Source organism: Colias philodice, chromosome 25 (assembly GCF_061535455.1).
Source record: "Colias philodice isolate Cphi_HAF_F1 chromosome 25, ilColPhil1 Martin Lab GWU primary, whole genome shotgun sequence".
Taxonomy (NCBI): domain Eukaryota; kingdom Metazoa; phylum Arthropoda; class Insecta; order Lepidoptera; family Pieridae; genus Colias; species Colias philodice.
The window spans coordinates 8,411,707-8,436,068 of NC_143110.1; the positions used below are offsets into that span (position 1 = coordinate 8,411,707).

General features: G+C 33.3%; 5 protein-coding genes and 1 long non-coding RNA gene across 6 annotated transcripts; 4 read left to right on the forward strand and 2 right to left on the reverse strand.

Moving 5' to 3' along the window:
• Positions 1-117: 117 nt before the first annotated feature.
• LOC149477551 (XK-related protein 6) lies at positions 118-8,670 on the forward strand. The gene is made up of 5 exons (XM_089710536.1): positions 118-493; positions 1,176-1,295; positions 5,960-6,162; positions 6,988-7,140; positions 7,538-8,670. Exons 1-5 carry the CDS (start codon positions 237-239, stop codon positions 7,999-8,001), a joined length of 1,197 nt encoding a protein of 398 aa, XP_089566662.1. The 5' UTR covers positions 118-236; the 3' UTR covers positions 8,002-8,670.
• A 667-nt stretch (positions 8,671-9,337) lies between these two features.
• Positions 9,338-11,662, reverse strand: Arp8 (Actin-related protein 8). Its single transcript, XM_089710518.1, has one exon. It carries the CDS (start codon positions 11,505-11,507, stop codon positions 9,822-9,824), a length of 1,686 nt encoding a protein of 561 aa, XP_089566644.1. The 5' UTR covers positions 11,508-11,662; the 3' UTR covers positions 9,338-9,821.
• A 1,220-nt stretch (positions 11,663-12,882) lies between these two features.
• Positions 12,883-17,204, forward strand: Syx16 (syntaxin 16). Its single transcript, XM_089710526.1, has 4 exons — positions 12,883-13,061; positions 13,420-13,562; positions 13,977-14,149; positions 14,893-17,204. The coding sequence occupies exons 1-4, from the start codon at positions 12,981-12,983 to the stop codon at positions 15,489-15,491; spliced, it is 996 nt and encodes a 331-aa protein (XP_089566652.1). The 5' UTR covers positions 12,883-12,980; the 3' UTR covers positions 15,492-17,204.
• A 1,643-nt stretch (positions 17,205-18,847) lies between these two features.
• vih (ubiquitin conjugating enzyme vih) lies at positions 18,848-19,818 on the reverse strand. The gene is made up of 2 exons (XM_089711019.1): positions 19,585-19,818; positions 18,848-19,512 (listed from the first exon to the last, which is right to left on the reverse strand). Exons 1-2 carry the CDS (start codon positions 19,683-19,685, stop codon positions 19,083-19,085), a joined length of 531 nt encoding a protein of 176 aa, XP_089567145.1. The 5' UTR covers positions 19,686-19,818; the 3' UTR covers positions 18,848-19,082.
• A 378-nt stretch (positions 19,819-20,196) lies between these two features.
• On the forward strand, positions 20,197-24,329 carry LOC149477555 (uncharacterized). The gene is made up of 3 exons (XR_016317680.1): positions 20,197-20,351; positions 23,381-23,489; positions 23,919-24,329. It is a non-coding gene; the product is annotated as an uncharacterized LOC149477555 (long non-coding RNA).
• On the forward strand, positions 21,799-23,223 carry LOC149477556 (splicing regulator SDE2). Its single transcript, XM_089711018.1, has one exon. The coding sequence runs from the start codon at positions 21,935-21,937 to the stop codon at positions 22,646-22,648; it is 714 nt and encodes a 237-aa protein (XP_089567144.1). The 5' UTR covers positions 21,799-21,934; the 3' UTR covers positions 22,649-23,223.
• Positions 24,330-24,362: the final 33 nt, after the last annotated feature.

The following is a 24,362-nucleotide window of genomic DNA, read 5'->3' on the forward strand; positions in this document are numbered from 1 at the left end:
GAATTTTGATGAAATATAGATTATATATAAAGTTGTCTATGGTACACATCGTATTATATTGATCTTGTTACTCTGTGCTACACCAGTCGATAATTTCATAATTTGACGTTTGTGATTAACACTGTTTTTGTTTACATGACGCGATCCGATCGGTGAATTTCGGGTATTAATTATTATTATTTTGTGCGCTAATTATAAACTAACATAATACATATGTTAGCAAATTATTACGCAAAATGCCAAAAGCATTCACTGAAATGCTTGAAAATGGGCATTCATACGACGAGCCCGATCGAATGCCGAAAAATATTACGATATCTAATTTGGATATAATAATGTATGTGGTAGCTATAATAGGCCACTTTGTGGATCTGGGTTTAGATATAAATGTAGCTGTTCAATACTGCTTAGCGAGCAGAATGTTAGAGTTTGGCTGGACCCTGATTTTTATACTTTTACCAGCGTTTGTTAACACCGCTGTTTCAGTGAGGATGTAAGTATATTTCATCTTTTTTATTTATAAGAGTATAGAAATTATCTTTTTGTTCAGTATTGTATCACTTATTTCGTAGTATTAACAATCTATGACTTCCTAAAACATTACAATTGATGATACATCGACTTTTATACGTCTTCCTCTCTATGTTTATATTTTCCGCACTGCTTTATACAACTCCAGAGATCGATTTATCAGTTACAACTAGGAGGCTAAATTATAATTCATCCTTAATACGGGTTTAATATTATGTAAAAAGAGCTAAATAAAACAAAGAATATAGAAACACGAACCGAATGATAAATTGTGACTCAGAGGTGATACAGTGTTGTAAACAGAACACATAACCTTAGTCTTGATAAATGTTACATTAATTAGAACATAGTATGGACAATGAACTCATTTTAAACATATAATGCAACTAAGTGCTTTACCATACAGGAAGATTATTCAAACTTTAACAGACTGTATAAAAGTTTGCTTTAAATCTATACTATTATTATAAAGCTGAAGAGTTTGTTTGTTTGTTTGAACCTGATAATCTCAGGAACTACAATGTCACCTGTGAACTGTCAAATACGGACAATTACAATACATTTTTGAAATGGTAGTTTAATTCGTTATTCAATGAATAAGTTTTAACCAAGCATTGAAAAATCAGCCCTAAATAATATTACAGGTATTCTCAAGATAAACAGCAGAACTCATTAAGCAATGAATTCACAAAGAGGAAGTGGTTACGAATATTCATTCTGGTTCTTCAAATGGCGCCCATACTCCGATTTGCTGATGCCTTGATGTGAGTTATGTACAAATTATTCACTATTTTTCTATTAACTACATTTGGCATCGTAAAATCTACTTCAATATAGTATCTTAAAATCTACTTCAATTATTTTGAAAATTATTTAACCTGTACCTTTAACAAGGAATGTAGGATATTTTAAACTGATGACTGATAATAATCCATACTAATATTATAAATGCGAAAGTAACTCTGTCTGTCTGTCTGCTACTCAATCACGCCTTAACTACTAAACCAATTTGCATGAAATTTGGTATAGAGATATTTTGATACCCGAGAAAGGACATAGGCCGCTTTTTATTGCGAAATATGTACAATAATATTATGTAGTATAGTTTATAATATCAAATCTTTTTTATTTCTTACTTTTCCGTTTTTGAAGTCGGTTGTTTTTAACGCAGTTATTTTTATTTAATACTTTATAGTGTATTTTTCAACACGAATCAAACGAGCCCAAACTCGATAAAGTTGAGTCAATATATTACTGAGTTCCTATGGCCACCTTCCGATTCCATCATCAAATCAGCTTCATGTCATGATAATGTTTCATCGCTATCAAATTTACATACGTATACAAAATTTCAGCTCAATCGGTTACCGGGAAGTGAATCAAAGTTACTTGCTACAAATCAACTTAGTCATCGAGTACAGACAAAAATGCTCATAATATATTCCCTGAGTTTTGGCGTCGTGCTATAGTAAGACCCATTCCCAAATCGTGCAATCCAACAACTTCAAAGGATTTAAGACCCATCAGTATCTTGCCATGTCTCTCAAAAGTTTTAGAACGAGTAATATACACGCAGGCGGTGGAGTTCATAAATAAGCATCGTATCCTTCCAGAATTTCAATCGGGGTTCAGAAAAGGGCATGGGACCGTTACTGCTCTGAGTGATGTAATAGGTAACATATTGGAAGCTTGTGATGAGGGGGAAGGCACGATGCTTGTTCTATTGGATTATACGCGTGCATTTGATGCAATTAACATAAACTTGCTACTTTCAAAATTGGCGTACTACGGCTTTTCGGGTAACTCTCACAAATGGTTCACAAGTTACTTATCTATGAGATCACAGATTGTCGAGATACGTAATGAAAACGGATCGTTACTAAAATCATCCCCGCGAGCTATTTGTAGAGGTGTACCACAGGGATCTATTCTGGGACCCCTGCTTTATATAATCTATAGCGCTGACATAACTAAATGTTTTCGTTACTGTAGATATCATATGTACGCGGATGATATCCAGCTTTATATTTCCTGTAAGCCAAACTGCACACCTTTAGCTGTACAGAAAATGAATGAAGAACTACAGAGGATTGTAGAATGGTCTGAGCAAAATTCTCTAATGCTGAACCCGCAGAAGTCGAAATATATTATTCTTGGAAGTAGGAAACAAGTAAAATCAATCATTAACGCTAAACCCCAAATTGTTATTAACTGTAATGTAATTGAAGGTGTAAAAGTCGCGTGCAACTTAGGTCTTACAATTGACCCACAGCTCCGGTTTGAAATTCATTTAAATAATGTTGTAAGAAATTGTTTCTATAGGCTAAAATTATTATACTCATTTCGAAATTTCATATCCACATCACTTCGTACAAAATTAGTTGAAAGCTTGATTCTATACAAACTGAATTACTGTGATGCAGTTTATGGTCCATGCTTGTTGGTCAGAACGGAGCGAATGATTCAAAGAGTTCAAAACGCATGCGCACGATACTGCTTTGGAATACCAAAAAGAAATCACGTAACACCTTATCTCAATAAAAATAATATTTTAAAGATGGCTGCCAGAAGGAGATTGCATCTGGCTAATTTGGTATTTTCAATTATCAAAACGGAATCACCAAAATATCTTTACGATAAAATTAAATGGAGAGAACAATCAAATGTGTACCCCACAAGAACAACGTCGAATCCCCTTATAGTACCTAAGTATCGTACAAGCGCTTTTCGAGGTAGTTACAAATGGGCAGCAACGCATTGTTGGAACGATTTACCTCCTCCTATTCGGGATAAAAAGTCAAAATTCTCTTTTAATAAGTATTTAGCAGCATACCTCTTAAATAAACAGAAAAACATTTAAAGATTTTAAAGCACATTGTACCTACACGCAATATAATATTCTGGTTATGACTTCGATGTATATTTTTATCACACGTATTTATATAGGTATTTATATTAACACAATATTATGTATATTTATTTAAAATATATATTACTATTTATTATTTTATTTATTATATTATTTCCTCTTTTTATATTTATTTATTATATTTAATACATTAGATTAGATCGTTTTTATAACTAGGTGTCGCTGAAAATCAGCTCTGCAATGAAAGCTTTTCATTGTAAAATGCTGAGCGGCTATCCTTTTAGTATGTAGGTTGTTAGATTAAGTAGATTGTAAGTACATAAATTGTTAATTTTTAATATTGCCTACCTGCTAATAAAGAGTTTATTATTATTATTTTTTTTATTATTATCATAAAATAAAAACTACTGGGCCTATCCGAAAAAAAAAAAATTATGGGACAAATTCGACACCATCCCGCATCGAACAAAAAAAGAATCACGTAAATCGGTTCAGAAACCTCGGAGTAATCGGTGTACATACATAAAAAAAAAATATACCGGCCGAATTGATAACCGCATAAAATCGCATGGAGAGCTTAATTTTCATTAAAGGCTCTAATCGCACGGAAAGCTAAATTTTCACAAAAAAGCTCTAATCGCACGGAGAGCTTAATTTTCACAAAAAACTCTCATCGCACGGAGAGCTTAATTTTCACAAAAAGCTTTAATCGCACTGAAAGCTTAATTTTCACAAAAAGCTCTAATCGCACGGAGAGCTTAATTTTCACAAAAAAGCTCTAATCGCACAGAGAGCTTAATTTTCATAAAAAGCTTTAATCGCACTGAAAGCTTAATTTTCACAAAAAGCTCTAATCGCACGGAGAGCTTAATTTTCGCAAAAAGCTCTAATCGCACGGAAAGCTTAATTTTCACAAAAAGCTCTAATCGCACGGAAAGCTTAATTTTCACAAAAAAGCTCTAATCGCACGGAGAGCTTAATTTTCACAAAAAGCTCTAATCACACAGAGCTTAATTTTCACAAGAAGCTCTAATCACACGGAGAGCTTAATTTTCATAAAAAGCTCTAATCGCACGGAAAGCTTAATATTCACTAAAAACTAATTGCATGGAGAGCTTAATTTTCATTAAAGGCTCTAATCGCACGGAGCTTAATTTTCACAAAAAGCTCTAATCGCACGGAGAGCTTAAATTTCACAAAAAGCTCTAATTGCATGGAGAGCTTAATTTTCACGAAAAGCTCATATCGCACGGAAAGCTTAATTTTCACAAAAAGCTCTAATCGCACGGAGAGCTCAATTTTCACAAAGAGCTCTAATCCCATGGACAGCTTAATTTTCACAAAAAGCTCTATTCGCACGGAAAGCTTAATTGTCACAAAAAAACTCTAATCGCACGGAGCTTTATTTTCACAAAAAACTCTCATCGCATGGAGAGCTTAATTTTTCTCATTAAGCTCTAATCGCACGGAAAGCTTAATTTTCACAAAAAGCTCTAATCGCACAGAGAGCTTAATTTTCACAAAAAGCTCTAATCGCATGGAGAGCTTAATTTTCACAAATAGCTCTAATCGCATGGAGAGCTTAATTTTCACAAAAAGCTCGAATCGCACGGAGAGCTTAATTTTCACAAAAAACTCATCGCACGGAGAGCTTAATTTTCACAAAAAGCTCGAATCGCACGGAGAGCTTAATTTTCACAAAAAACTCATCGCACGGAGAGCTTAATTTTTACAAAAAGCTCTAAACGCATGGAGAGCTTAATTTTCATAAAAAGCTCTAATCGCATGGAGAGCTTAATTTTCACAAAAAGCTCTAATCGCACGGAGAGCTTATTTTTCACAAAAAGCTCTAATCGCACGGAGAGCTTAATTTTCACAAAAAGCTCTATTCGCACGGAAAGCTTAATTTTCACAAAAAAGCTCTAATCGCACGGAGAGCTTAATTTTCACAAAAAACTAAACTAATAAAAATAACTGCGTTAAAAACAACCGACTTCAAAAACGGAAAAGTAAGAAATAAAAAAGATTTGACATTATTATTTACTACATATTATTTATATGTGCTATTTATTAAAAAGGTTTGATGTCGGTGCACGGGCTTAATACTAAGTGCTTAATGTTCGGCACCAACTTCAAACCTATTTAATAAATAGCACATCCATACTTAATATTATAAATGCGAAAGTCTGTCTGTTACTCAATCACGCCTTAACTACTGAACCAATTTGCATGAAATTTGGTATAGAGATATTTTGATACCCGAGAAAGGACATAGGCCACTTTTTATTGCGAAATATGTACCACGGGCGAAGCCGGGGCGGACCGCTAGTATTAGTATAAAGTACCTATTCTAAAAATCAACTAATAATAATTATGGATAAAGTAGCCATCTAATTAATTAAGGAAAAAGTGGTTTATTGGCATGAATCTAAGCTGCACAGCATTTTGTGGGTAAAAAATAAAAAATCTACCCTCAATATACATATTTCTTTATTTAATTTATCCAGATTTGTATTGTTGTTGTGTTTTTTGCCGAAACAAATAATTTTCATTTTTCAGTTACGCAATAAAATCCCGTCGAGCGGAACGCAAGCGCGATGAGGCCTCCCAACGGATGTACTACAGCCTGATGCTCAAGGAGGACTCCGATGCTGCACTGTTGAGGATCTTCGAGTGTTTCCTGGAGGCAGCGCCGCAGCAGGTGCTGCAAATGAGCCTGCTGATGAGGCAGTTCTCTGATGTGGATAGAGATTTGTTCGCTGGTGAGTTTTTTTTAGTTATCACTAGATTTCCGCCCGCGGCTTCGCCCGCGCAATCAAAGAAAAACCCGCATAGTTCCCGTTCCCGGGGGATTTCCGGGATTGTGTCATTTTTTCGGGATAAAAAGTAGCCTATGTCCTTTCTCGGGTATCAAAATATCTTCATACCAAATTTCATGAAAATTGGTTCTGTAGTTTAGGCGTGATTGAGTAACAGACAGACAGACAGAGTTACTTTCGCATTAATAATATTAGTATGGATTGTATTTATTGCAGTGTTTGCGTCAAATTAAATTAAACAAAATTGTATGTATGTTTTGGAATATATGTAACATTTTCTATCGTTTGTAACCTGCGTAAAAAGAAGGGGCTGATGTTTGTGTGAGAAAAAATAAATAAATTGGTTATCACACTTTTGCGCGTTACTATACTACTTTAAATTTACATTCTTAATATTTATTAACAGCAATTAGCCTTAATCACTTTTCCAGAAAACTTTCTCAATCTCCTTTTGTATTTCGAAACTCGGAAACTGTTTGGCTTCTGAAATCTTGTAAGTGTAAATAGGGTGTTATAACTTTGAAGTGCCTTTACCCCTGTCCTTGAATTTAGGTTCTTTTTAATTAAATAATATTTAAATTAAATAATATTTAATAATAAATAATTTTAATAAAGTTTTATGTATCGAAAAGATTCTTAGTCATATTTCATAGTAGTAGTAACGACCGATTTTCAGAGCAAAATTCTTGTAAATATTAAGCTTTACTTCATGGAAGAAGAAACAACCATTACCAAAGCATTAAATACCAAAAAAACTTTCTATTCCAGTGCATCAAATACTCTCAATCTGCTCCTCCATAATTGGCATGGGTTGGTGCTTAGCGGCATACCAGCGAGCGATTCGGTTCGCGCAACAGGACAAGGGCAATATCACGTGGTGTGGCACCGTATTACAAGTGTTATGGCACTTTTTGGTTACGCGTGAGTCTTGATACTAGTAATTTTATAAATGTTACAGGATGTTTTGTCTTTTATGAAAAAACAGCTGATAGCAACTGATAGGAAAGGTAGATTATACTTTGGAATAGCATATAAGCTTTTCCGGTGATTATCCGGATAGCTCGCTAGTGAAGCCGTAGGCTGCGTCTAGTATAGATATGTGATTTGATTTGTATGCTTCAAAAAATCAAAAGTTCTGAATTGATTGAGTTTACATTTTAATACTGATAAGATATGGTTTGCAATAATTATTTTCCCATCTGTGACATGCATGAATTATTATAATTTTATTTCGAGCCAGACATTATTTCCTGCAGAATTCAATACTTAAAAGGTTTTATTGGTTAATCATATTATAAAAATACGTTTCTTTTTTCAGTGAGCCGAATAACATCACTATCGATTATTTCGTATCTCTTCCCCTATTGGACAATACTAGCATGCGCGATCCATATCCTCATAATGACAACTTGGCTGCAACTCCTCGAACAATCAGCATTTTGCGCGCAAAATAAATTCGGCGAAGTTTTCTTCTCATTAGCATTAGGCGGAGTATATTTATTCACATATATTCTACCCGTCGAAGGGCGGACTAGATACAGATACACAATGTTCTATAGTCTATGCTTTGTGCAAAATGTTATCTGTGGTGTTCTATGGTTTATTTACGCGGGAAACGATTTGAACGTATCGATATTTTACTATCCGATTTTAGTTTTAAGCGTCGTGCCATATGTGTTCGGTTTAGTGTTTATGATTATTTATTATAGATTTTTTCATCCGAAAGTTAGTGTAAGTTTATCTGTTTCGTTTAAAGGGGAGGAAGCTGAGATAAGTTCTTAGTAACGTGCCAAAGTTTTATGGTAACTATTATGCTATATGAAAAGATGTAAAATATTATGAACGAAGTATTAGAATGCTCAAATATTCCTGTAGTATTTAATTAATAGGAAATATATGAAGAGAAAGTGTGATATCACAACTCTATCCCTCATTAGCGTCAAGTAAAGTTTGAAATAAAAAATTCGCTCGAATAAAAAAAAATAAAGTACTGTTTATTGTGTAAGTGAGAACTCTCATACGAAAATGGTTTTAAATTAAATGAACCGAATGCATAATGCAATCAATACATAATATTATAAGTTCTGCGTCTTGCCTTTGTTTTATGAAATTTTATTTTTTAGTATGAGTAAAATTAATTTCAATTTATGTGGTACGTAGTACGTACAAATTAAATATGTACTAGGATAAAAACGACCCAAATATATAGAAAATTATTATTTATTATTTAAGTATGCTGTATGTGTATGTGTTAAGTTATCAAGTACAAAGTTGCATTTTAAATTAATACAAAAAAAATCTCCTTTTTGGTCTGTAAAAAAACTTATTTTATTCCTTATTGAATAAACCACGATTTTTTAGAATACATGTTTATGTACATAATATAATACTCGAATAGACTAACATTCCTACAACAGCTTTGTCTGCGTTTTAAATTGTGTATTAGAAACCTCATCTCGGTATTTTTCGCTACATAGTCCAGCATGATTTCCAGTCAGATAGTCCAGATGAGCAGCTTATTGTAAGTATTATATTATGTGACTATCTTTAAGGATACAGCTGTAGATTCTCCTAAAATATAAATAAATAAATAAATGATCAGCTGTCTATCCGTGATGGGTGACCACAATACTTGTATAAGGAATAGATGTTTCCTATCTGTTATACTTTATAGAATCTTAATATTTGAAGATATTGCACACAGTTCTGTGTTTTATCTTCCAAATAAAAAAAATCAACAATCTTTATCCATGAAGTATCCTATTGTATTTAGGGCCGATTTTTCAATGCTTGGATAAAACTTATCCGTCCAATAAAATATTACACGATAATGTTAAAATGTCACGTAAACTGTCAAATACGGGCAATTAGAATACGTTTTTAAAATGGTAGTTTTATACATTATTCGGCGAATAAGTTTTATCCAAGCATTGAAAAATCGGCCCTAAATGATAATAATTGTAGTTATTTTATTTATAAAATACATGTATTTTACACTAAGAGAGGATTCTCAAGTCAGATAGATATTATATGGCATACAAAAACAACTAAGAAATCTCAACGAAATATACTCAAGTTTAATTAGCATTTAGCAATATAATTTTAAGCATTTTTATACTTAATATTATTAGAACAATCGGAATGTGAATCTTGTAGTTTTGTAAACAGTGTCTTATATTTTATACAGTTTTTTGTCACAAACTTTTTATCAGGTTTTTAACAGTTATATGTTTTGTACCAGTTTTTAAAATAAAAATATTGTTTACTTTAATTCTGAGGTTTTATTACATATTTTAATTACTTTACACTTATTTGTTACATAGTAATATAATTAATACATACAATTTTTAAACAATTACTTTGAAGCTTATGTACACTATTTCAATTTTAATTCAAATGATCTTTATTCAAGTAGACTTTTACAAGCACTTTTAGGTGTATCCTTCTATTTGATCGTTGAAAAAATTGGTATATTATGTCACAATCCATATATGTAACATATATTAAGTCCTTGCTTCTTGCTTTAATCTTCAAAATATAACCACTATGTACATTTGTCTGAACGAATACTCTAAAGTCCAACATAAAGAATAAAATTAGGGTCACCAAATAAAAGGTGCTCTTTCTCTCAATATCTTCAAACCATGTTTATTCCATTCACTCTGGTTGATCCACAACTCTATAGCTGACTCCAAACAGGACATAACTGCAGCTCCCTTCCATACAGTACTCGCAGGATCTATATCCTTTGGTGAAGTAACAATTTCCAACTGTTCAGTCTTGTATGCATATGGTATTTGCAATGCTAATCTGTTTTGTAACCAAATATTTAACCCATGTACTTTCACACCGCCCCCAACTATCAAAATACTGCTATACATCTTTCGTTTTAACTCCTCATTGGGACAACGATCTATACTTTGTAGTATAGCTGCGTCTAAGCTTAACACTTGACCAGGAGCTAGAGAAACTATGTCTGCTGGGCCACCTTCTAATGTATCTACAACAATATCTTCATCAGGATTAGCTGATGGTTGTACTTCATTAGTTGTTTCAATTTGGCTCTCATTAGCAGATACATCAGCGGTTTCCTTCTTCCTTCCTGTTTCTCTCAGAAATTCTGCATCAAATGGATCTTCGGGATCGCTGGCTTGTCGATTCTGAATCTTGGTAACTTTAGGTCCTGTTATTTTGAGTAGATCTGTGTAAAACAATGCTAGAGGTGATATAATGCATTCATCACCAACTTGTAGAGTGAACTTATTTACAACATCACCTGGGTGGTCTACCAAGAAGGTTTTCTCTTGTGGTCCACACACATCCAAGTTTACATGGCAGAAATCTTGATACAGATTTCGCATGAGAATCACATCTCTGGGTATATTTTCATTCCAATTTTTGTATGGGAAAGCACTCTTATGGAACATCCAAGATAATGCTTGGCAAACATCTCCTGCTCCATAGTCCATTCTTAATCTAGTTGTTTTATGTGAAATGCCATCTTCAACACATGAAATTGCAGTTTTTTGGTCACCAATATCAACAACACAGGCTGATCCTATACCAGCTCCAAATGTAGCACCTACACTTTCCTGTACCAAGAAACAATCTCCAAACCCTAAATCCCTTAATAATAAAGACATTAAATATTTTAAATGAGTCCTTGAGTAAATATCTGGTATGAGCAGCACACATCTATATTTCACCAACTCTATTAGAGGTATACCAAGCTTGAACTCTATAATAGAACTCCAAATAGTATAAAGATCATTTAGTACTGATGAAATTGAACCACCTACTTCAGAATGTATGTTAAAATCGCCTCTTTTGTATGGAAAGTGTATATTGTATGGTAGTTCTGGGTCTACATCGAGCACTAAATCGCCGATAATAATGTCACATTCCACTTGAGGCCATGGTTCACCGTCATTCACGATTTCAGGCAGAGATCGACGATTAAACGCTGCTATCTGTTGAGGAGGCGTAGCATATCTCCTCGCTCCATTCGACTGCATGCAAGACTGTAGCGTGTGCGATATTTGCAAGCGACATTCTTCCAGTTCCTCTATCAGATCTTTTGTTTTTGGCACACTAGGTGGGACGAAGGGATCACGATATATTTTACCATTGGAGCGCCGTTTTCTAGCAATGCAATGTAATTGTTTTACGGGCAGCAGATCAGACGCTCTTCCGATACGCACATAGAGGGATCCTGGGTGGATAACAATAATTCTATTGGATGGAAACTGTTGAAACGTCTCGGAGCCGGCATCCTGCACCGTACTCATATTGTTTTTTTACTAATTGTATTACACGCCTACGAAGTTTGTATATACTTTATAGACGTATTTCACATAATATAATAACCAATTATGCTGAATTGCAATCGATAACTTCATTCATTATTTCATTAAAATAATAATATAAACATAACCTTCAAATTATCAACTTAAAAGTTCAAAAGACACAAAGCATAGATTAATTAAAATCAAAGAGTACTATAATAATACGGCAGAACTATAATAATACGGCAGAAAGAGAACCCTCTCTCGGATATTTTATGCATGACAGTTTTAAGCGCCCTCTGTATTTCTGAACACCAAACTAACCCCCAAGTAGGTAGGTACTATAGTAGGTAGGTATGGATTACTAATTATTTATTTATTTATTGTTGGCATCCATTTATATTTCAGACGTTCGTCAAGGTATAAAAACAATGATGTTGATATTGGAATAAAAGAAGCCGGTTCTGAATTATATTTTATTTTCTATTTTTATAATTTTTGTACTTATTATAATAAATTGCGCAGCGGTGTGGCATCGTGTTGATGCTGATCGGAATGGAACCACACACAAAACAAAATAAGGTCTTTTTTCGCGAAGTAGTTTTATAGCACCGGCGCACAATTTCTTAACACTACAGGAAAAAGTGAAGTACTGGTTATCAGGTAATAGTCTTGGCATCAGGACGGAGGAGTAATCTCAACTCAACGTCTGATAAACAGAACACACTCAGAAAACCACGAATTACACACAAAATATGAGGAAGCAAAAACGGGCGATAACGCACGTTCCGGCAGCCATATTTTGTGTGTCTCTTTGACATATGTGGAGTGTTCACCACAGACTAAACAGTGACTAATCAAATCAGGACTGTAATAATATGGTTTTAATTACATTATTTATATGCAATATAAAACAGGCTATACCTATTTTATTATTTATTAATTAATTTGTGGTTAAAAAAACATGATACGTTTGTTTTATTATGATGGTAGTGACATCTATTGGCACTTTTTGATACTTCTGTATAATTGTTTCCTAGTTCAGTCATATAGATGGCTCTGCTTTCTTCGAAAAGAGCGATCTTCTAAGTGAACCCCCCCTGATTAAAATCGAGAATAAAATAATCAATGACGCATTGACATTCTGTTTATAAACGCAATATTTTTATATTTTCTTCATTGTATACACAGTAGATAAGTCACCTGGTGGTTCAAATAATAAGAGTTTCATGCATATTCCCCATAAATTCTCTACTATTACAGTTGACGATAGTTGACAAAGGATTTCTACTTTGATTTCAAATTCCACGAATAACATTTTTGAACTGATGTCTAAAATGTCATTCCAATATGTGACATATGTGTTATGTGTATTATTGTCACTTTGTCGTTTGATAAAATCACTGGATTATTGAAAATAATACAAATAGTATTTAAACGTAAAAATTTTATAGTGATATAAAATATTTTACTACCATGGCGTCCAGAAGCTTGACTGAAGTATTTGTACTAATGCGAAATAATGCTATACACACTCGACAAATATTTTCAGAACAGGTATGTTATCATTATTGTAATATTGATTAATATTTGCAGTGGCTATTTTAGTGCATCTATTTTATTTTTTAATGAAAGTGAAAGTATATATCTTTACTTGAGATTTTCTCTGCTTAATGCCTGCACTATTACAAATATGAAGTTCATATTATCCACTTTTTAACACACTTTTATTGGCTTCACCTGTATTTATATGTAACCGACTCCTTTAGACTCAATTTTGATCCAATTTAAATGGACAGATTTTTTAAAACTTTCTACACTTGTCATGGATTGGTGACAATACAATAATTTCATCATACATCTTATTTTAAATGTTCTTTAGTTTGTTTTTCTATATTATTTTATTTGTTCTAAGGCCAATGATCATGGTCATGAAAAAGTTAGGCTCATGCGGTCTAACTCTCATGACATGGAAGCTGGCATGGAAATGAGATCGGAATCAGATGCACCGCCACCTTGGAGCGACTGTTTAGAAGAAACACATTACATCATCTCAAGGTAAAATTACATTTGCATTGGTACCAGGTATATTTTTTAAATCCTGAAATAAAATATTTAATAACACGCTTAATGTCGTAAAATGTAGGACCAAACCTAAATATGTTCTGTTTTATAAAACTATATTGTTAAAAAGGAAATTTAGTGCAATTGTGTCGAATGCTATTACTCTGTTTGGGTCAGAGTGATTATAAAACAAAAACATTATTATATAAGCCTACATATTATATGACATATCTAGCTTTCAGTCCACGGAGCGCATAATAAACTTAACAAATGATATTCTAAAATCTTCAAAGCAGAATGAAAATCGGTGCATTTTTTAAATTTATCGCCAACAGGCAGACACAGAACATTTTTTCAATCATCTGTAGTGATTAGACTCTTTACTTATTAAAACCAAATTAATTCCAGGTTAAAAAGCAAAATATCAGAGTTACAAGCTCGCCACGAGCGTCAGATCCGCCGACCTGCGTTAGATGACAGTAGCGAGCAGCAACACATTGAGAGAGTGGCTGCGGATATTGGGAAACATTTCACTCAAGCACACGCGAGGATTAGTAATATTAGGGCGCAGGTTCGACATGGTATGTGGATTGTTTTGTATGTTATTGATTCAATGCATATAGATTTTATGTGAAACTGTATTAAAAGCAACTTTACTTGTAATCCATATTCATATATCCAAAACAAACAAATTGAATTGTTTTAATAGCTAGATTTGCAAAGTAAACATAATTGCAATCTGCCTTATTTCCTAAACATGAATAAAATTTATTTGTAGAAGAAATATGTTTTCTAAATACAGTCAAAGTTCCTTATTCGCGCTTCCTTCATTCGCGGTTTCACTATTCGCGGGTGGAAAAAATGCGACCTAATTTCTATATTCGCGGCCCAAAATTCTTTATTCGCGGATCGAATCGGTACAAACACATATGTATTTACCTAAATAAAAATCAATTGTTATCCTTAGAAAACGCCTGAACTACAACTACGAATTTATAATGTCAACTAAAAAACGAGTAAAAAGTGCTAAGCCATTGCCTAAACCTGAAGATAATACCTAATTAAATGGTGATTAATAAATATGTATGGCCAAAAATTTCAATAAAACTGATTTCTTTATGTATTTGCTTCCTTATTTCGTCACCTAGGAACGTATCCCCTATAACCCCATACAAATTACCATTCCATATTCACGGTTTCTCTATTCGCGGCACATTTACGGAACCTATTGCCCGCGAATAAAGAACTTTTACTGTACATGTATTAATAATTTTGTATGTCAAAATCATTCTCTTTACTTTTACACTGCACTCTTAACTTCCAGGTAACAAATCGGAACAGAAACTAGCAAACAACGTAGTACTAGCTCTAGTGACAACATTACAAGACCTCAGTCTAACATTCCGAACCGCACAGTCAAATTATCTCAAATCGCTTACATCAAGGGAAGAGCGATCAAATGTATATTTCGATCTACCAAATTTCGAAGAACTAAGCCTCGATGACAATGAACTACTTCCCGGACTTACAAACAACCAGACAGACTTACTATTCGCGTTACCTAGTACGTCAAATTACGAGGAAGATGGTAGGAATCAGAATCAAAAGCAACTCTTGCTTATGGAAGAAGAAAACACTCAAATGATAGCAGAGAGAGAGAAAGAAGTGAACAAAATAGTTCGTTCAATAGTCGACCTTAATGACATTTTCAAGGATTTAGCTCATATGGTGCATGAACAAGGAACAATATTGGATAGAATAGATTATAACATTGAACAAACACAAGTGCAAGTTCATGAAGGATATAAGCAGTTGCAGAAAGCAGAACGATACCAACGGAAGAATAGAAAGATGCATTGTATACTAATATTGGCAGTTGTTGTTATAGTTATGTCGATATTGTTGATTATCGTTAAAAGTTAGCTCTACGCAACACCCATAAATGGGTTTGATTAAAGAGCTAGCTAAAAGGAATTGCCTACAAAAGTTGTCTTTGGTGGGCGATTCATGGAGTTTAATAATTAATATTGAATGACTTCCATATATACAAAACTAAAGATTTGATTGGTCACTTTTAGTATCACAGTATATGCGATGTACTTGCTGGCAAAGGTGTAGCATTGAGTTTATACCATAGATTATCGAAAATGAGAATGGAATTGGTTGTCTATGAAATCTTTTATTTCCTATAGGCTATAATACAGATGCAGTAATCTTATACCTTTACAAATGTTATACCTTTGCTAACTAAAACGATTTTCTGTTATAGTCAAAGTGACAGTTTAAATGGAATTTTGTTACCAATTGTAAATATTCGAATCCTATACTATTAACTATAAAACGACAATAGGCATTATAAACATTTATAACCAGATCAACAATACACCAGGGGCCTTATTTCCAGACAGTTTACGCCGTAAATAAGAGGTCATAATTCGGCCCCTGATTTACTAAGCTTCCGTAGTTAGACAAAAAATGAGATAAAATTTAACTTGATTGAAAACAAATTTTTACATAATCATTAAATAAAGTGAGAAAATAGATTTTGTACAAAATGTTGAAAACTATATTGAATTTTTAATATTAGGTAGGTAAGTCTTATTAACTTATAGCAAATCCATTTATAACTGAAATGGTGCGTTTATAAATAATATTCTAGTCCTTATTTATAGTAGTGTAAGTTAGTTGTAATAAATATATTCAAAGCTTATTTTAAAAAATTTTATTAACACACGTCCAACACATGTTGAATTTTTACATATTAAAAACTTCAATTCAAATATGGTATATTGTATCTGCTTTACAAACGCAGTTTTGGTTAACAAAATCGTTTTCTTTTATGAATATAAGCTTTCAAATTGAAGAATGATACCTTCGCCGTGCAAAACATATGGATCATCAACATAATATTATGTCCTTTTTGGGGTATATTTATTTCAACGTATTTAATTGTAGACTTTATTGAACTGCCTAGTGCCTAGTTTACACTATTCTTCTTTTGTATTGCCAGATAAAAATGTATAACCTAAGTAAACCTAGCAAATAAAATATAAAGCAAAATATTTATTTATAATAATCTAAAGTTGTTGAAAGTTTGATTTTGTGTGAGTGCCAATGAAAAGTCATCTTAATTTATTCCATTTCATGTGCAATATAACATTTCATATTAATTTTTATTGGTGCAGTACCTATTTATGTATTTAAATTTTCATTTCAATAAAAAAAGCGTGTGTGCCGAGGACACGTGTCAGAAGTGAAACTTCTTTGGCAAGATTCAAAGACCAAAGACACCAAAATCGTCGCCTTACTCCATGAAGTGACGGTTTGCCACTGTGGTTTCCATGACGCGGCCATTAAATTTTACTCTCAACGCGCCTAATAGAAGTTTCACTTCAAAAACATATCTAGAATCTTCGCTGCAGTTTTATATTAATCCCTTGAATAATAGCTAAGTCCTTTGGAATTTATACTAGCACCATAATTATTAATAAACAAATGAGAAAAGATGCGAAAAGTGATCATTCCAATTTATTAATCACTTTGTTAATTTAAGAAAATGAAATTACTTATCATTGTTAAAAGTTGTTAACTATGGATTAATTATTATTAGGAATAATAAATGTGTATTTGTAATTGTTTTAGCATTTTATTTTAACTTTTCAACGGTTAGGGTAGCGGTATTTTTTTTGTATGTATTTTTTTACGCTGTATATAGGTACTTAAGAAAGAAATTACTATCAGAAATTCAAGGTTCAATCGATCGCTCCTTTAATCTAGGTAGTAAAATTTTTTTATCTGTAGAGATTTTTATTTCACGCCATGTACAATTTACAAAAAATAATTGCTAAATCAGGTAAAATCTAGATGTGTACCTCAGCGAAGGTAAATACAGGAAGTGGGTCAACACTCAACGTACCTATAAGAATGTAATGACGCAATAGGATTTCATGATTTCATATTTAATGTTGATTTTACTAACAAAAAGAGCAGTGATTACACCGCATTTTAGAATAGAATAAAGATAATAATACGATGATCTAAAAATGAGTTTACGTGCGTATTTGTAACCAGCCGCACCCATAAGGTAAAACAGGCATGTAAACAAAATTAAAATAACGCATTATCTTCACAAATTTTGTAATGCATTCATCAGTATTTTTCAGTCGGTAGGTACAAAGAAATGATGAAACATTTTATTATCACAGATAATAAAATACTATGTACAGCATTATATACTTATTACTTAGTACTTATTTAGCGATTTCTCTCGCGTGTAGCGATAAAATGCAGTAATCACGCACCATACAAATTTCTATAGGTACCTACTCGAGGTATAACACTTATTTCAGTTTCGTTGTTATGATGAAGCAGTAGCTAATTTATCATATCGGTTCAGCCGATTCGGCTTTAGCAGAGAGCGCAACAGACATGCACACCTGTAGGCTGTATTCATAATTTTAGCAGGGATTATATTCACTGAATTACATAATAATTATTGAGTAGGTAATTTGATGATTATTTGTACATTTTTATGTAAAAATTAATTTAAATCCAATTGAATAAGATTTAAAGCAGTTTATAAGTAACCCACTTGCTATAGGTAACTACAACTACGTTGTAATAGTATCTCAGTGACTATGACAATTTTTATATAGCCAGTAATTTTTTACCACAGAAATGATAAGAAATCGAACCTAGAACCTTTTACCCAACGTCACCACTGTATCAAAGTGGCGATGAATTAAAAGCATACTTAAATTCCTTGTAGCTTACTGTTATTTATATTCAACTCGGTTGTTAAATTATGATTCTACTAAAATTGTGTCTATCAATCTTGTACATTAGGTACCCTTAAGTTACTTAATTCTAATAAATGAGATTGAGAAATGAACATAAACACCACTTGTAATACCTAGTTGCTTACTTTGGTGCGTTCAGCTACAATTTTCAAATGTTATTTCCTTATTCATTATATTATGGTTCTTTTGATCCAGTAAAAAGGAAACTCAAGAGTGTATTAATTAGAACAACATTCTGTTGATGATAATATTTAGTTGCCGCCTCATATGAAACTGGTAAGATTTGGTAAGTTATTTTAATCTCTTACAAACATACAAAAAACAACACTTTCTTATTTATAAAGTATGGTTGAATACAAGATAATCTAGAGATTGAGATAGGATGTTCAAATTTATTTTTTGTGATACTCGATAAAACTGATTTTTATATAATATTCTAGGTATGTATAAGTAATAGCTGGTTGAAAATAAAACAAAGACTTGAATTGCACTAGAGAATTATAATTGCCAGTGATCTCAATATACATAAAGTTACACTTGTTACAATCCGGAGACAGAAGGCATCAAGTAATTACAATAAATTAGAAAATCATTTTAATCATCTCAACAGTTTATTTGCCTAACACTCCAAAGTCAATATGAAAATAAATTTTAACCCTCCATCTCAAACAAGCACGCATTCCACTCGTAAAAATCATTATTAAATTTAAACAAACTATAAGTCCTTATGTTTACTGTAAAATTCATCTAAATACTTTTTAAACGCTGGCTGATTGGGCCAAAGGTACGACGCTTGCTGGTTGAGGGGGCTCTGCGTGTTGGGTTCGGCCAGCAAGCTCTGAATCGACAGTAACACTGTGCGTACGTCATACAATGCTGTCCATTTGTCCTTCAGAATGTCTAAACAAATTAAGCCACAGGTGTCCACGTTTGGGTGAAAACACGGTGTGATAAATTTCACTAAAGGCGGAGCGTACGGATATGAATTGGGGAATTCGAGAGACAGTTTGTACGTGTGACCCGCGTATACCGTGTCTAAGGGGCCGTTAATCGTTCCTATCCATTTGAACAAGTTTTCACTTTCTGGAAACGCTGATATGCCTTTGTCTGCGCACCTCATCAGTTCCATGAGCTCTTTTTGCAATCTACGAAACAAATAAGCGAGTTAGAAATCATTTTGAGTTGTACAAAGTAGAAGTTGTTATATGAAAACTTACCGTTTGCTTACGGCGTGATTGTCTTTTAATTTTATCGTGTCCTCATTTTGTTTGGGGTGATTTGATGATGATGCATAGTGTGGATTAATATTCTGCGCCATAGTATTTAATAAAATTGAAATTATTTATCACCCGTCGTCTGTTATAACGAGACTACTTCCTGTTAAATTTTAAAAAGCTCCAATTTTATTGGGTATCTCCTTTTGACAGACGTATTGAAATGGTGGTCAATTAACGAACCATAGATATAAAAAATCAATCCTTTATTTAAATTTTGGCTATGGAAATGAAACGTTAAAGCGTAATATATAAGAAATTGTTTTTATATAAATTATTGCTGTATCAAACTAATAAAAATATCTGTTATTTTAGTTATGAAAATTATTCCTTACATTTAAGAATAATAAAACCTGCAATGTTTTCCTTTTTTAAGTCTTGGGTTAATCCCGAGTTTAATCTCAAATCTAAAGTTTATAACAAGCTTAATTAATTTATAAATTAATGTTTCGTTGTAAATAGTTATTAATAATGGAAAAGTTATTCAGTCTTGTTTAATATGTTTTATTATGTACGCCAAAATTTATTTCCGACTTTCACTTTCTCTGTCTATCTTTAATAGACCGTGAAATTAAAAAAAAAAGAATCAAAGCCGTTGATTGTATAACCGAATCTATAAAAGAATACTGTCGAAGCCGCGTTTTTGTAGTATGTGTAAAAGCTAACTAAAGTGAAGCAACCTAAATATTATTTTCAAAATGTTTTTAAAAGTAAGTACCTACTATTGCATAAACATATATTATAGTAATTAAACTTAAGCTAATTAAGTACAATATTCATGGATGGTCTTAAAGCGCATTTAAGTTTCGATATTCATGGATGGCCTTAAAACGCATTTAAGATTCTTCATTCGAACCGCAAGGGACTGGAACGCGCTTCCTTAATCTGTGTTCCCCGACGAGTACAATATGGGGGTCTTCAAGCGAAGAGTGAACCGGTACCTACTAGGGATTAGGGAAGCGCGTACCATCTTTAGACCGTATCTGCTTTCCATCAGGTGAGATTGTGGTCAAGCGCTTCCCTATCTTAAGTAAAAAAAAAAGTAATTTTGAGCTTTTAATTAAAATTGGTTGTAATGTTTGATTTCAAAATTGTTTAAATATAATTCTCGGTCTTTAAATTATTTTTGAAAGTGATCAACCGATGAATTCACGATGAATCAGTATACAAATCAGTATTTTTATCTGTGATTTTTACATAATGTGACAATGAAAAATATTATCTATATTATAGTGTTGAGTGTTGACGACTGATGTCTGTCAAGTGTCACAACTCTGAATAATTAAGGCCGCTGCATACGTGACGGGATTTTACCCGGACGGGACGTGACGGGAAGTTTTGGAAACATCGTTGCATACAAAATGTATCCAAATACGCATATGTCACGGGAACATCGACGGGACGGGAACGTGGACGGGAAAAATATCGTCGCCGACGATGTTTAGCACGTCCCGTCCCGCACGTGCCCCGTCCCGTCCGTGATTTCGCTACGTATGCACAGTCGCTCCGTTCGTGCCGGAGAGATTAGTAGTGACGCCTTCCAAGTATCGAAAATGGACGACGAAAAACTAATCGAATGTGTTCGCTCATATCCAGCGTTGTATAGTATAGCGAACCCACAATATTTAGATATTTAGATATTGTGGTATTCCTAACTATACTTAGTCCTTTTCACCTATGATGATTCCTGTGACACTTCATCGTGTTCTGAATTACGTAGGTATTTTATGTTTAAAATGCCAAAATAATTTTAGTGCATAATATTTTTGTTTTATGGCGGCATTATTACCAAAAATATAAAAATGAAACATCTTAAGCTTATAAATCAAAAACAGTATTGTTTAGTTTAAATTCAAATTCAAATTTCTTTATTTGCAGAATGTAGATTACAAAGATGTTAATGTTTTCTTGACGGTCGTAGCTTCTTCGTCATCTAGAGCAATAGCAATTAAAGCCAATTCTTGAATTGAAAAATCCATCTTTCGTTGTTCACAACACTAGCACGTTAGATCAGAATCACGTCACGGTGCGTATGCGTTTGCTCCACGTTCCCGTTGTGAACGAGGCAATCACGTGCCCGTCCCGCTCACGTCCCGTCCGAGGTATTTTCCCGTCACGTATGCAGCGGCCTTTATTGTGTGAATCTCAGAGGTGTGAATTTTTGTGGTGTATGAAGCAGAAGCACGTAAAATTTTAATTTTATTGTGACTAATCTCTTGTGAAATTATATCCAAACATAAGGATTACATTTTTATACAATAAATAGTGTTTAATATTAACTTCAGACATCAAGATGGCTTCAATGAATATTTTCTTCGAGAACCAGAAGTTAACTGGTGTGGTTTGTGAATGTACCAATGAATTGAAACAAATAGTCTCACAGAAGTATGGTGTACCGTATGACGATTTGTACGTAACATCTAATGGGAAGATAGTTTCTTCTGATGGCTGTCTACACGCAGACAGCGTTATTCGAGTATGCACAAGATTAGTTGGAGGGAAAGGTGGTTTCGGATCTATGCTACGAGCAATTGGTGCTCAAATCGAAAAGACGACCAACCGTGAAGCGTGCCGTGACTTGTCTGGAAGGCGCTTACGTGATATAAACGAAGAGAAGCGTTTACGGAAGTGGTTAGAAGGACAGGAAGATCGTGAGCGCGAAGCTGCTGAGCGTAAACAGAAGAAACTTGAAAAGTTACTCGCAGAGCCGAAAATTGACGTGAATTTGAACCCTAGCTATGAAAAAGAGCGTGAAGAGCTGCCGGAACGTGTGAGTTCAGCTGTAGAGGCCGGTTGGGAGGCTGCGGGGTCATCGAATGAACGGAAACGGAAATCTGACGAGGTACAACAAAAGAAGAAGAAAGCTAAGCTGTGGATTGACGCTGAACTGTCCGATTGTTCATCTTTGAGCGAAGATGAGGAAGAAATTGAGAAACCAAAGGCCAAGTCAGTGTCAACAGATAGTGGAAATGAATCTGATCGTACCGTAGGAAGTAGTAAAGTGTGATAATTAGTGAACTAATTGTTATGGTTTAATTGACTTTAGACAACATTTTAAATATGTGCTAAAATTAAGATGTATTGACTTATATTAAATTTCATTTCAATGTATTTAAAAAAAAAAAAAAATACTTTTCAAATTACTTAATCTAAAATGGCACAAAATAAGAAGTGGCTTCCATAGTACTTGTGGAATGACTGTATGCTATAATATATCTTTATCAATATTGTTATTATAGAAAAAGTGATTACAATGAACATATTGTTATGTTCTTAGAGCTAGCGCGCAAGAGCAACTTTTGTCTCTGCAACTATTTTGTCTCTCCCATCAACTCTATGGGCTAGTAGAAAGTGCGCGCACATAGCGACGCAACTCCCCATAGAGTTGATGGGAGAGACAAAATAGTTGCAGAGACAAAAGTTGCTCTTGCGTGCTAGCTCTTAGGTATACTTACTGTAAATGCAATAGTTTTTATAAAACTATAAAATTTTAAATTACATACAACATTATGTACCTGTCATAACAACTTTCTGACTATTGTATGTTAAGTAAGGAATAAAATGAATAATAAACAATTTTTTCAATTTGCATCTTTTTCTTTCCCTCTAAATATATCTGAAGATTTCTATCAATTTGTGTGTATTTTACAGGTAATAGATTTTAATTCTAGTATTGTTAAATGAATTTAATATGTTTAATGGACAACAAATTTTTATATGTGCATTTATTTATTTCCAGAGACAATATCTAACAACATTCCTTCTATTGTCTTTGCTCGCGTTGGCGGCATCTCGGCCGCAGGAATTTGAAGATGAAGACGATGTTGACCGCGATTATAACAGCAGAGGTAAGAAGTTATTTATTCATATATTTTAATCATTAAAGTCCGTAACACGATTTTCTTTCATATACATACTAGTCGTAGGCCGCAGCTTCGCTCGCGTCTTTAAAGAAAATAAGCAGCTGCTGTTGTCATACATCATTTTTTAATATAACGCCATCTATTGGAATTTATAGTGATTCAAAGCGCATCATCATGGGAATGAGTTGTTTAACTGCTGCAAAAAGTAGCACTGTGGTCTGTTTAACAGCTCTAAACATAAAAAATACCTCCATTGAGACGCGAAAGAAAGACAAACACACATTAGATAGACAGACAGCGGGAAGCGACTTTGTATACCATGCAGTAATAAAATAAAATAAACCAATTTCTAAAGTCCTCCCCACATAGTTACTCGTCTAATTTATTTTATTAATTAATATTAATTATTTTCAGAAGAAGTACCACGTGTTCAAATCAAGGTGTACAGAGGTCCAACAAAACACGATGGCTTCGCGCCCTGGGGCTTCTGGGTGAAGCAACCGTCTGATGATAAATAAATATTACCATTTCATACTTATGTTAAAGTAATATAAAATCAAATAGTTTTAAGGCTTTCTTATTTATTGTATCTATGTTACGCTGTGGCGTTACCAAAGATTTTAATGTTAATGTAGATTTTAATGTATGGAGATTTCAATTCATAGTTTATTTTTAGATACTTTTATAAGTAAGATTAATTAATTATCGATAGTTCATGAGCCTGTCCTCGACTTCTTAACTTTCCCAAAAGTGAATGTACTTACCATCTTATTATTTAATGTAATGTTACTTAATTAATAATGTAAATAAATATATAAGTGATAAGGCTGTATTTTATTTTTGCACAAAGTTCCGTAT

Coding starts and splice junctions, on each gene's coding strand:
- vih (XM_089711019.1), bottom strand. CDS start 19,685: ATGGCGCAGAATATTAATCCACACTATGCATCATCATCAAATCACCCC. Junction 19,513..19,584: donor AATCACGCCGTAAGCAAACG/GTAAGTTTTCAT, acceptor TTTGTTTCGTAG/ATTGCAAAAAGAGCTCATGG.
- Arp8 (XM_089710518.1), bottom strand. CDS start 11,507: ATGAGTACGGTGCAGGATGCCGGCTCCGAGACGTTTCAACAGTTTCCA.
- LOC149477551 (XM_089710536.1), top strand. CDS start 237: ATGCCAAAAGCATTCACTGAAATGCTTGAAAATGGGCATTCATACGAC. Junction 494..1,175: donor ACCGCTGTTTCAGTGAGGAT/GTAAGTATATTT, acceptor ATAATATTACAG/GTATTCTCAAGATAAACAGC. Junction 1,296..5,959: donor CGATTTGCTGATGCCTTGAT/GTGAGTTATGTA, acceptor TTCATTTTTCAG/TTACGCAATAAAATCCCGTC.
- Syx16 (XM_089710526.1), top strand. CDS start 12,981: ATGGCGTCCAGAAGCTTGACTGAAGTATTTGTACTAATGCGAAATAAT. Junction 13,563..13,976: donor ACACATTACATCATCTCAAG/GTAAAATTACAT, acceptor AATTAATTCCAG/GTTAAAAAGCAAAATATCAG. Junction 14,150..14,892: donor TAGGGCGCAGGTTCGACATG/GTATGTGGATTG, acceptor CTTAACTTCCAG/GTAACAAATCGGAACAGAAA.
- LOC149477556 (XM_089711018.1), top strand. CDS start 21,935: ATGGCTTCAATGAATATTTTCTTCGAGAACCAGAAGTTAACTGGTGTG.